The 13,820-nt window shown below is 37.6% G+C and overlaps 1 protein-coding gene across 3 annotated transcripts in view; it reads left to right on the top strand.

Moving 5' to 3' along the window:
• The window catches only part of NNT (nicotinamide nucleotide transhydrogenase), a 91,566-nt gene that overhangs the window by 63,948 nt on the left and 13,798 nt on the right, over positions 1 to 13,820 (top strand). For all 3 annotated transcript variants that reach the window (XM_055422085.2, XM_055422086.2, XM_055422084.2), the window contains exons 18-19: positions 4,622 to 4,781; positions 7,034 to 7,115. In XM_055422085.2, coding sequence (XP_055278060.1) covers positions 4,622 to 4,781; positions 7,034 to 7,115 — 242 coding nt within the window. The remainder of the gene's footprint in view (positions 1 to 4,621; positions 4,782 to 7,033; positions 7,116 to 13,820) is intronic.

Raw genomic sequence — 13,820 nt, forward strand, 5'->3', positions numbered from 1 at the left:
CTGCAATTATATCGTCTTTCTCTTTGGTTTTTCAGTCGCGTCAGGTGGCCAAAGTATTGGCGCTTCAGATTCAGCGTCAGTCCTTCCAATGTACTTTTGCAATTATGTCATCTTTCTCTAAATTTTTATCTATTCTTTCATATTTACTGACCCGTTTTTGCTGTTCTTTTCTATTTTCACTGCCTCAGGCATGTCATTTACTGTCAGCATACCTCAGATATTTTTTAATACCTGTATTGTATATAAGGCTAACAAGGTCTCATAGCTGTCTGTGACCAAAGAAATCACACTGGGTCAGATTGCTACTCTATAACAGCAAATTGTAGTAATTTGGAATCAAGAACAGTTGAACCTTTAATTTTTAAAAATATTATTCGATTACAAAAATAAATGATATTTAATAAACATCTTTCATTAAAAAAATAGAAAAGGATAAATAAGTGTATAAAATAATCTACAATCCCATTACCACTTAACTGTTAACATTAGTCTTAATTCTTATCTTTTTTCATATTTATATGTTTGAATGCATTCTATGTTAACATTTAGTTTTCTTACCAATAAATTTTAGTGTCTACATATTATTATATCACAAAGATATATTATAATTTATTTACCCAAGTCCATGATATTAGTTGTTTTTAACTTTATTTTTTGCTGCAGTGTTCCTCCTTAGGCATCATGGATTATTTTCATAGATCAAATTTCTGTGAGTACAATTACTTGACCAAAGGGAGTAAGATTTTTTTGTTCGCTGTAGATAAGTTGATCTTCAAAGGACATTCCAGTCAAAGCTCCCACCAGTGATGTGTGGGGTTCTTGTTTTACTGCTCACTGTCCATTCCTATGACTTCTTGCAAAACAAACAAGACAACAAAAACACGCCTGCCGTGTTTTATATTTCAAAAGTACAAATTTCCTTTCCTTCTCAGTTTTCCTGCTCTCTGACTTTTCACATTAATCTTCATTGATTCTTAGCTTTATTATAAGAAATTGCTTATTTCTTGTAATAAGCAATTAGTTTATTATAAGAAATGGTTTCTCCATGGCTTGTGCTTAGCACCTTAGAGTGGTTCATGATAATAGTAAAAGTGAAATAGCTACTCGTAATTGGATGTAGTATACTATGCTGGGTGCTTTACAAATGTAAACTCCTAATTCTCAAACTAATTCTGGAGGTAGGAAATATTCTCATTTTACAAGGAAGATATTTTAAGACACCAATTATTGTTTGCCTTTGTGTTTGTGGAGCCTGCCCTCGCACCTGCCACATTCAAGTGAATATAGCAATTTTAAAATGAATGTTTTATTAGCTCATTTCCCAGTTTGAAATTATCTTCGAGAAGCTATGGTAGCAGAAATACTACCTCTTATCAATATCTGTTAATATTACTAGTAAGTTTACCTTCATAATTTTATCATTTATTGAAGGAAATATCCAAATCAAAACCAGAGCAGAGTGGTTTTATTATGTGAGAGGGGATGGAATGGACCCTAAGTGTAACCATCATCCTGAAAATTGAATTTTTGTTCTGACAAAGAAGTCTTTTGGGTATCCTCTGAGCGTAATGCTTGGTTACACGACACCCAATATTATAAAAACTAGAAAATATCGAAAGTGTCCAAATAGCCAGCTCAAATGAATGATTTGCTTTATATCCAGAGGTCATAGAGACATTAACCTCTTTATGATTTTATAGGTCATTTACTTGAGATAGTGTCCAAATTAGGGTTTGGGATGTAGAGGGCTTACAAAAATGCAACAGCATTCTCAGACTAAATTCTCTGATTTTTGTACTTTGCTGCTTGTTTCCAAATGAAAATAAAGCAGAATAAAGTAAATGAAAGCCAAACCAAAAATAATTTTTTTTTTTTGCCTTGTGATCAACTAATTAGCACCTACAAAGCATTGAAACCAGGGGATGCTAGTCAATGGTATACATGTTATTATTGCTTTGGTTTTGTTTATTTATGATCTTCCTTTGTTTTCATATTTATTTCTTAGTTTGCTTGGAATTATGTGAATTAAGGATCTCTTTAATGTAGCATACAATTTTCATTATGGGACTTAATAACTTAAAAGGAACAGTCCTGGACAGTGTTGCAAATGCTTTGTCTTGGAACTTGGGAACTCTTCAGGCTGTGGATCAGTGGTCACAGGGTAGTCTCATCAGTCTCTTAAGCAAGCAAGCAAAAAAAATGAAAAAATAAAAAAAGGAAACAAAACAAAGCCCTAAACCCTAAACGTTTGTTGGAAATATGATGTTGCAATGGTAAGTTCAGAGATGAAGATTGATTTAGTTTTTAAGAGACCATGTGGAATTAGTGTAATGGTGATATAATTGAGGATATGTGTTTAACAAGTTGACTTTGATTGTTAAATTACTGTGTGGTTCCCTATTTTTTCTTGTAAGATACCATCAGAAGTGGGTACACACTAATTAAATGTTCTCAGAAATTCTTTCCTTCTCCTCCATTCAGCTTTATAGGAAGAAAAGAAGGGTTCCTTTTAAGCCAAGTGAGGGTAAATTGGTCATATTCTTCTACATCATATTCCTCTGTCATCTGTTTATAGGGCTATGTGATGCAGGTGATAGACCCTTTTTGTACATTTCAACTAAAAGAAAATTATAGCAGAAATATTTTAGTGTTTGAAATTGTTCTTTGAAACCATTTTTAAGGGCAAAAATTGATAGAATGTATTTCTAGTAATTTAGTTTCAAAATCCTGTGATTCAAAACTGGAAAGGATTTATAAGAATCAGCAGATGTTGAATGTTTGGGAAGTCTCAGATATGGCTGTTTGGATTTTCATTCAACCTTGGATTTAAGTAGAGGAGGTTGTGTTAAGAATTTGAAACTTCATGTTGGATTAGGATGAAGAACTTAAAAGCATCACTTTAATTTTTCTCTGATCCTCTTATCTGTTAGTAATATGCATAAGGATATTCTGAGCTTTATTTTATATGTAATAATCTTAGACAGATTTACCAGACTCTGGGCTCTGTAAATGTGAGTGTCTGATAAATGAGGTTAGGTCAAAGGAACAACTTAAAAATTCTGACTTTTTGATCCACATTTTTGAAACATAAGTGAGGCGCTCATCTTCTCTTCCTGCCTTCTCTCTGTCCCACTTCAGCAGTTTATGTAAATCTCTCTCCTAAGGTGGTAGCAGGCTGGCCTATCTTTGGATGAGTTTTTTTTTTTTTCCTCTGATGTGTTACTTATCACTGAAAGTCTCCAGATACTTTTTGCTCTTTAATAATAAAGGGTTGTCTTTTTAAAAAAAGCATAGTTTGACACTTGTATAGCTTTAAAATAATATAAATGATGGATCAATGATATGTTTATTAAAACCCTTAAAATAAGATTTAATTGTTTGGAATTTTTTAATGAAATGATATCAGTTATGATCATTTAGGATGACTCCTTTGATCATATATAGTGTTCTGAAAATGCTTTTGATTACTAAAAACATCCAGCTTCTGGTATTTTATTCCTATAATTTTTTTTTTTTAACCACCACACCTCTCGAGATCTGCAGTTTTCAGATCCGTTATTGTCACATGGTCCAGTCGTGTTTGTATGGTCCATTGTTCAGTTCAGTCGCTCAGTTGTGTCCAACTCTTTGCGACCCCATGAGCCACAGCACGCCAGATTGGATGATTATAAATGAGCATCCAATAAATGCCTCCCACTTACTTTTTCCTTAGATGATTTTTCTAGTTAAAAAGTGGGTGTAAATTTTAGTGAAGCAGGGTATAAACTTACTCATTTACCTTTTGGAAGTGAACTATTTAAAAAGGCTAATGATGAATCCAGTCACTTCTGTTCTTGCTTCTTGGAGCTGTAGGTGCTTTGAAAAGCACCTTCACTTTTTTTTTCTTGACGGCAGAGGGCAGCAGACTTCTAAATGATAGGGGTCTCTATCCTTGATTCTTCCCTGTTGCCTCTTGACAGCTTGAACTTGTAGCAGAGTTCACGTGAGATATCGGTAGGTAGAGTCACCTTGTAAAATTTCTATAGCCTTCATTCTCTTTTACTCAGGTGAAATACATGCCAATATGGAGATAGAACTTGCTTAGTCAGTACACAGATAAGAATGACTGGATCAGAGTTTTTAGGCCTTCCCTGGTGGCTCAGATGGTAAAGAATCTGCCTACAATGATGGAGACCCAGGTTTGATACCTGGGTCAGGAAGACGCCATGGAGAAGGGAATGGCTACCCACTCCAGTGTTCTTGCCTGGAGAATTCCACGGGCAGAGGAGCCTGGTGGGCTACAGTTCATGTGGTCGCTAAGAGTTGGACATGACTGAGCAACTAGCACTTTTTTAATATATATGTTAAAGTCACTGGTAATGTTCCATTAAATGCTTTTCTAAAATTTATTTTGATGGAAAATATATCAGTGTGAAGTTGATTTTGTCGAAAACAATGATGTGATTTCCTAGATGTCTTTTTATCATTTAAATTTTTGAAATAATTTTCAGACACTTGATCAAATTTATTTGGTTAAAATGTTTTAGGTGATCAAGTAAATGTCTTTAATGGACTCTGACTGTCGTATTCACAGAAAATTTATGTGGATTAAATCTTCACAGCTGATAATTTTGCTCTTCAGGCAATGAATCGCTCCCTGGCTAATGTGATTCTTGGAGGCTATGGTACCACTTCAACAGCTGGTGGAAAACCCATGGAAATTTCTGGCACGCATACAGAAATCAACCTTGACAATGCAATTGACATGATTCGAGAAGCTAATAGCATTATTATTACTCCAGGTAAAAAACCAAAACCTGAAAGCAAACAACCTATAATCACTTAAAGTAATTTCTTGTAATAGGAAAAATCAAATTGGAACTTGCTCATTTTTGAAAATGTAATGGAAATTTAGAAACAGCCCTGTGATTACCAAGTGAACAGTTCTGAGAATTCTTGGCTTAGGTTAATAGTTTGGGAATCATATAGAGATTTTATAAGTTGAGGTAATGGATTCTACCTGTGTTTTTCTGTGATTCAGTACAAAATTTTTAAATCATCTTTGAGTCTTGATTATTTTTTTTCTCATTGATAAATTTTGGACCTATGTCAGGATTAGATAGTATATGAAAGTGTTCAACTCATTTGTTAGACTCACCCTGTAAAGGTTGGTAAATGTTAATATCTTTCTTTATAAAAGTAAATATTTAAAAAAATAATTGAAAATCATGTGATTTCCAACAAGATGAGGTAACAAGTCCAGTAGAAAGGACTTGGTCTCGAAGTCATAACACCTTACTTCTGTTTTTCATTTTACCTCTAATAATTGACATGTGGCCCAAGTCAGTTCGTCTCCCTAGGCTGCAATTTCCCAATTTCCTGAGGCTTAGCCCAGTACTTCTTTACTCATCAAAGAATACCATTACATTTTTTACAGGCAATACATTGATTTCAGATTAGGATTTTAACTCTATCATGCTATCATAGAAGTTTTCTGTAAAGCAAATCAATTGATTTTGTCATGTGGGTAGTTTGTTGGTTGACTGTGTACTAAGGTGTGAACAACAAACATTAGCAGAATTGAAACTTCAGGTGACAGTCGTCTCAAGTGGGGGCAGCATTATTGTTCTCTGGGTATTTGGAACACATGGATTTGGGGATTTGGCTTCTCAAAGATGGGGCTGCTACTGTCAGCTGGTGTGTGTGGGAGCAGGTAAACCAAATATGCTATAAGCCTTGGACCCTCCTGCAGCATGGGTTGTCCCAGCAAGAGTGCCTTGGTGTTACCTGTTGAGAAACACTGTCCTGGGGTGTGAAAGTGGAGAGTAAAGGACATATTCTCTTCCCTTTAGGCATTTTCCGTCTAGTGGAGAAGTCAGATCAGTAAATAATGCAAGATGGGTTATGATAAGGGCTGCATTGGACAATGTAGGCATGTTTTCTATCACGGGGAGCCTAAGGATTGTTGGGAAGTCAGTTTTTCTGTTGGACCCCAGAGGGTGGATGTTATTGGGGTGGGGGAAGTAGGGGGAATACCTTGAGCAGAGATCGGTCTTTGAAAAAATGAGGGTAGGAAAGTGGGGATCGATATGAGATTCACTGGAAAGGGTGGAGGGACAGAACACAGGTGTTGAAGGAGAAGGGAAATGATTGATGTTTTTGGTCATACTTGAAAGAACATCAGAACTGAGGAGCACTTTTGTTTTTGGCAGAGGGGGAAAATCTTAAGTTCTTATTTGGAAACATTAAGTTTGCAGTGGAGCTGGACAGTGGACAGGCTGAACTGGAGCTCAGTGTTGGGTGGAGCCTGGAGGCAGATTGGGAGCTGTCAGGCAGTTGTTGGGTCTTCCCTGGTGTCTCAGACGGTAAAGAATCTGCCTGCAATACAGGAAACCTGGGTTCGATCCCTGGGTTGAGAAGATCCCCTGGAGGAGGGCATGGCTACCTGCTCCAGTATTCTTGGCTGGAGAATTCCGTGGTCAGAAGAACCTGGCGGGCTACAGTCCATGGGGTCACAAACAGTTGGACAAGACTGAGCGACTAATACTTTTTTACTTTCAGGAGGTTGTTGAAGCTGTGGGATCGGCTGAGGTTTTCCAGGGAGAGAGTGAGGCGCAAAGTTAAAGCCCTGGGGAGAGTCAGGATTTAAGAGTGGGAATATAGAAGGAAAAGATCTGTTCAAGGAAATCGAGGAAAAGTTAGGAGGGTCACTAAGGGGTGGAAATGATTTCAAAGCCAAGTAGGGTTGACAATTTGAAAGCATTTATCTGAGAGCAGGCGAGAGCATATACATCGTGCATGTGTGTGTGTGTGTGATGGGGGAGGGAGTGCCCAGCACTGTTAGACCCTGTAGGGGACTGAGGAGGGACCATGAGATTTTGAATTTAGGCCAATATTTTTTAAAGTCCATATTGTCAGCTTTTTGTTTCCACTTCTAGTCCTGTTAACTGATTGCCCTTTTTGGCATAAAAATACGTTTCAATCAAGAGAGAGATTGTAGTTCATACAATGTGAAATAAAACCACATTCTTCTGTATCCTCATTGCTCCTGTAGGCTACGGTCTCTGCGCAGCCAAAGCTCAGTACCCCATTGCTGATTTGGTGAAGATGCTCTCTGAACAAGGCAAAAAAGTCAGGTAAGTGCTTGCCATGCATGTGTGAAAGGAAAGGAAGAGGGATGACTTCCTTTCAGGTGACCGTCTCTTCAAGTGGGGTTTTACCTGTGATACTAGGTCGAGAAAGTTGTGACAGACCCTGTTCTAGCCTTAGTCTTACTTCCTAGTTCTCACTGTCTCTAATAGCGTCCAACTTCAATATAGTCTCATTTTAGAAAAGGAGATTTTTATGGTACTGCATTCCAGGATATTTATCAATAGGAAAAAATGGAAACCTGGTTTCTCTGTGGTCTGACTTGGGGAAGGAGGTCATCAAGGCATCTGAGTCACATCAAGCTGTGTCTTTTGGGTTTCTGTTGTTTACATAGAAGGAAAACATCTCAAACAGGAGGGTCTCCGAAGGGTGTGAGCCCGAGTGGTGAACCCGTGACTGTTTAATAGTTGATGGATTTAGCTCTCACACTTGGGCTAGAAAAGACTGCAGAAAACTTTCTTTTTCTGCGTATAAGATAATAAAGCCATACATTTTTTGAACTGTGAGTTAGAACAGCTCTTGTTGCTGCTATGTGCTACTTGGGCCCTGGACTCTGCTCTTGGGTGGATGGTTATTAAGCAGAATGTGAAGTCAAGGACTCTGCGTTTCTAGATTATTCCCCCTGACCTTGGATAAAGGGTTGTGGTATGTGAAAATGGAGTCAGGGTGGTGAGCCCTTGCAGTACTTTATGTCTGTCGTATGTCCCTTTGGGTCCGCCTTCTGGAACTCTGCTGTTGGGAGGCAGCGAAGGGGCCGGCTGGAGTTGTCCATGGGAGCATAGCTGCTGCGTGTCGTGTGGGGAGACTGGTTCACTAGCAGTTTCACTGACATGGAAGTCAGGGCAACAGGATAACTCTATTGTTAAATAGGATTGGTTCGTTTACCAAGATGTCATTGCATATTGACAAAACTATTTATGTCTGTTAATAAAATTCCTTTGAGATGTCAATCTTACACTTTTGCCTGGAGGAAGATGATAAGAAAATACGCCAGAGTGCCTAGAATTAGTCCGACTATCTGTGCAGACTAGATGCAGAGTCTGAATCTTTAGCTCGAATGTCGCCGCTATTAATAGCTGTAGACGAGACTTAGGTGATGAAATCAAAGGGTTATCTAAACAGTTTTAATGTCAGCTGCATCTTCTTTCTTTCTTCCCACCCTTTTTTCCTTCTCTCAGGTCTTTTTCTCACTCTCCACCTTCCTGTGATCTATAATGAGCCTGTGCTTTTTAAACACTCAGAATCAAAATACTATCTTATCCAGCATTTCTGTCATGTAGATGGCTTCCATGTTTAGTAAAGTCTAAGATGAATTGATAGATGACGAGAAAAGGCATTGTCTTTGTTTTCTAATTTTCACATGAGAGGTCTCACTTTGGTAGCTTATTCTTCTTTTCGTAGAGGGTATTAAATGGGGCTTCCCTTTCAGTTGTAGTCTTTGCCACTTAAAGCATTTGCAGACCTACAAGTGGAAAGGATGTGTTACAGAATCTTTTATGATTTTCCTAAAAAGAAATTTTTTCTCTTTATTTGATCCACATGTGAAAAAGTATAATGTGTTAGTGATGCCTTCTATCACCACATAAATGTTTAGGAGATGAGTGGCAATTATAATAAAACAGAAAGATGGCTTTCTTGTCTTAGTTATTCTTAGGGAAAGGAATGATTAATTCGACATGACCTCTCTTGTTACCCACTGGTCAGCCCAGGTTGTGGGTGCAAGGATGGGAAGCTTGACAGAAGGCAGGATGTGAAAGGGAAGGAATTAAGAGAGATGGGAAAAAAAAATCAGGGATAAAGAAAAGCGATAAAACAAAGGAAATTTTAGCCTCTGACCTCATTAAAATTAGAATTTTATCCATGAAGACATAATATAAAGTACTGTTTTAGGAGGATTTCTGTCACACTGCATTGAAAAAGTAACTATTTGACTTAAGATTTCTGGCAGGTATTTAATTAAACATGTATGAATAGTTTCTCAGTCATAATATTTTTTTAATTGAAATAATTTTGGGACTTGCCTGGCAGTCCAGTGGTTAGGAATCTGCACTTCCACTACAGGGGACCCGAATTTGATCCTTGGTTGGGGAGCTAATCCTGCAAGCCACATGCACGGCCCCCGCCCCAAGAAGAAGTAATTTTGTGACCAGAACATCAGGCTTTTCATGAGAGCTTTTAATAGTTTTGTATAATCATCAATTTTTAAAATAATTTGTTAATAGTAAATGCTAATAATTTATTATGTGAATGATATTACTTGTCAGCCTAACTTCTACTTGTGAGTTAGGAAGAGTTAGCCACTTATATTGATTACTCTGTTTCAGATTAAAGATGAAATTATATATTAATATGTTCAAGTTTTTTTTTTTTTTACTATAATGAATTTTCAACATGGGCTTTGTAGTAAGTTATGTAAGTCTCACATTTGTATTAAATGGAGGAGAGCTATTCTTGCTAACATGACAGTAGATTATCATATTTTTCCTTTCTAGCTTCCATGGGAGGTTTTTTTTTTTAATTTTAAAGGGAATCGTAGCAGCTTTGTTGATTCGCTTTATGTGCGTCATCGTCTTTCTGTGGCAGAAATGTAGATTTTCTTTACGAAGTTAGGTGCTGGCTTTTTCTTAAGAGGCACATGTCTGTTTGAACAAGAGATGGCTGCAGCGGTTACCTCGTATTTTAATGAAATAAATCTGTATTTACAGTTTGCGGTAATTTGGTCCTTTCATCACTCTGTGGAGCTCCCACGGTGTTCATTGAGCACAGCTGCTGGGCCTCTGCTGTTAGTAGATGTTTGTGCCTCAGGACCCCGGCATGCCTCGCATCCAGATGTGGTGACATACTCTCACACATTCCCCATGGAAATGTGCCAGTGTGGACATACGATTGTCATCAATTAGTTATGCCCAAGTGGTGCCAAGAAAAATTGCATCTGTCATACAGTCTGTCTGGCTTCATGGCCCATGATTGATTTAGAGACACTCCTGTTTTCCTTTACTTTGGCCATAGTCATAACATGCTCACAGAGAGCTGAGGTTATATAATGAAGCACATGACATTTCATGAAAAGAGCTCATTTCAGAATGTCCTGGAAGTTCACTGACTTAGCCATCTTTACTGGCCAGGATATTGTTGCTTCTAGAATACCTAATTTATGCTTGATCTCTGAAAGCATTTTATTATAAAAATTTTATGACACAAGAGCACAGACATTTTTTTCTCTTCGTTTCCCAGTCTTTGGGTCAATACAAGCTTTTCATTATAAAGCTGAGGTAGTGTTTCCAACAAATAATCCTTAGAAAGATGTATATTTTTTCTTTTTGCAATTAATTAATCACTGCTTGATTTTCTTTATATAAAGCATTATTGCTTTAAAATTTGTCAACTTCTGTGATTGGCTAACTGATGTTATATATGGCTTTCCTGTTAATGTTCAACTCTGTCTTTCTAGTAATAATTTGCTGATAGAAATTTATTTCTAGGTACTGAGAATACAAGAATGCAGAAGTTCATTTCCCGCTCTCAAAAGTTTATAGATAGAGAACAAATCGATCAACAAATGAACACGTGAATGAATTCCATTTGATGTACTAATATGCTAAGAAGAGTGGAGTAGGAGGAGGGCAGGCAGGCAAAGGACAAGAGTAGATAGCTGTCAAGGGAATATTTTAAACCTTTTGTTCTACTCATAACATGAAACTTTTTTGCAGGTTTTAAAAAATATTTAATTATTTTTTTCATCTTCTGTCTAAACATATCTAGCTGCCAATGGTATTTGCAGTTTAATAGTGTTTTACAGTCTTGTGTGACATGACTATAAGTTTAAATGTATGTTATTTTTGCTCGGAAATCTATTCTCTGAAGATACTTGAAGATGAAATATTTTGTTGATCTAACTGGATTTTCCCGTTTTTCATGGATTAAGTGCAATCCAAATAAACAGAGTTCAGCTATCTTGGATTTGTTTTATTTTGGGGTGCAGGAAAACCTAGGACATGCAGATTTGTTAAGTAATAAAAGTATGTGCTTCTGAAGAGAACAGAGGTTAGGCCAGATAAAAAGATCCAGTATAGCAGTTGAGGAAGGAAAAAGATATTTTTTATGAGTTTCTTGCCAGCTTTGAATTACTTTCTTATTAGCCATGACTATTCATGTCAGTGACCATTTCGCTGTACAAATAACTGCATAGTACTTGGTGCCAGGCACTGTTGTAGGTTCTGAGAATACATCAGCGAATACAAAGATCAAAATTCCTGACCCATGTGGAGTTGACATTTAAAGAGAACTTAGTTAATAGGTGTTAAGATATTCTGAATTGACACTTATAACCCTACTGTGTTTTCAGTTCAGTCACTAGTTGAAATGATGAAGAACAGCAGGAGCATTGATCTTTATATCCAAGTTTCCACTGGCACTCTTGGGTGATAAATTAGCCAGTGCTTCTGGTTTTCTGAAAGAATATGCTGTGTTTCTTTGCACTGAGCCTGTCTTCTTATAAAACATGGTGACAGGAGGATGGGTGATGGGAATTATTTGTGTAATTAGTCAAATGAGTGAAACTTTTGGTAGAAGAGAGGAAAGCCAGTGTGTGTGCATTCACTTACATCTCTGGCCAACCTGTTGTATAAAATGTCCAGGAATCCCTCAGATCAAAGGTGCCTGTTGTGGCCCTAGAAAAGGGCCATCGTCCCTCCAGACTCTTGACTGTAGATCACATTGCCTCTGACTGCGTGCTGTCCACAGCATATTGATATAGTGGAAAGAACAGAAGACTATGTTAAAGGCTGTGATTTAGGTGCTTTAGAAAGCCTCTCCCAGCCATGCTGTTCTAGGGCCCATTCCTTGGAAATGATGATCACAGGCATTCCAATGGTCAAGGGGAGAAACTCTCACTATTGATGGAAACCAGTGCCTCTGACCATCAGAGTGATGTTTGGCTTCTAGGTCTACTGTTAATTATTATAAACTCTTTGAGCTGATTTTTGTCAATGAGGTTCATGTAAACATGGCAGAGGAGAAGTGGAAGCCCTCTTGACATTTCATGTTCAAGTTCTTCAGTATCTTGTTAATAATTTCCATTTCATGCTACTTACTAGCCATTGCATTTCAAGAGTCATTCAGCATCCTTAAAATTATTCCGTCAGAAAGAAGAAATTATGTATAATTTTCACTACATCTCTCCAATGTGCAAGCATATATATTCTAGAACTTTGCTGCAAATAGAATTTCAGTTTTCCCCCTGATATCATAGTTTTAGTAGTTATTTGGAAATAAAAACCGTGTCAGTAGTCATACAGCTGCTGTTCTTGACTGCACTGGATTTGGTTCAGCGAAGGAAAAGGCAGATTTGGGCACAATTTATAATAATCTCCTTGGAGTGGAGAAGGAAGTGTTGGGACAGGGTTCTGCACTCACATTCACACCAGTCATCTGACCTGGTCCTCTTTAGATGACTTCTTGCTTTTTTTTTGGGTGGCCCCATTGTCACGGGCCATGTATACACGTGGAACATGTGACCATAGCATCCTGTCAAACATTTCTTCACTCATACTCATAGAACAGGTTCTTTTGTTCTGTGTTAGAAAAACTGCCCCTGAGACATTCTTGTAAGCCCTTTAACATTCATTATTTTTTTCCTGAAGAAGGGGAGGCCGTGGATGAATACCAGATTCAGATCAGAGTTCAGCCTTTATTCACCTTCAAAAAAAAAAAGAGAAAAGTACTTAGTGTTCTCCAGTTCTGGCAGTTGGAAAGTTCAAGGAAATTAGAATTTTCTTTTTCATTCAGAATTGTATGAGTGTGTTTATCTGAACCATTGCTTCTGAAAAGGACTCACAGTTTTAAAAAGTTGCGTTTCTCTCCTTTTGCCTAAGAAGACTTGCTAAAACACTGATTCCACAACCTTTCTTGTTAATCAGTTTTTGTGGATGACAGCTGCATTGCTGGGCACATTTTTTTCCCACTGTGTTTCTATGCTTCTCTTCTGATGGATAGACTAACCCCACACAGCTGGTACCAGCCTTTTCACCAGGAAGGATACTGTGTGTGACATTTAGTCTGCTTTGTATTTTATAAGATTTTACTTTAAAATGCATTTACTAAAATTATTTCTTTTAAAAAAATAAGTTTTCCGTGTGCTTTTAATAAGTGACCTGTAGCAGTCAATCCCAGAGAAGGCAATGGCAAGCCACTCCAGTACTCTTGCCTGGAGAATCCCATGGATGGAGGAGCCTGGTGGGCTGCAGTCCATGGGGTCGCTAGGAGTCGGACACGACTGAGCGACTTCACTTTCACTTTTCACTTTCACACATTGGAGAAGGAAATGGCAACCCACTCCAGTGTTCTTGCCTGGAGAATCCCAGGGACGGGGCAGCCTGGTGGGCTGCTGTCTATGGGGTCACACAGAGTTGGACACGACTGAAGTGACTTAGCAGCAGCAGCAGCAGCAGTAGTCAATCAGAAGTTCTGGTCAGAATGTGATAAACCAAAGAACCCTGTCTTTCCAGATCCTGGCATATTTTTCAAAGGTTAAAATTAATTAAATATTTAAACATTTAATTTAAAAAATATTGAAAATAGTAACAAATCTTTTTATTACCTCTATGAACCTTCCTCCATGCAAACATCAAATACAAATACAAAGGCTCTTTGCGTACCTCCTAGCAGGGATTCTATTACATCTGTAGTGAAAT

This window comes from Moschus berezovskii, chromosome 18, assembly GCF_049115385.1.
Source record: "Moschus berezovskii isolate FMDL1 chromosome 18, NW_MosBer_1.0, whole genome shotgun sequence".
In the NCBI taxonomy this organism is placed as follows: Eukaryota; Metazoa; Chordata; class Mammalia; order Artiodactyla; family Moschidae; genus Moschus; species Moschus berezovskii.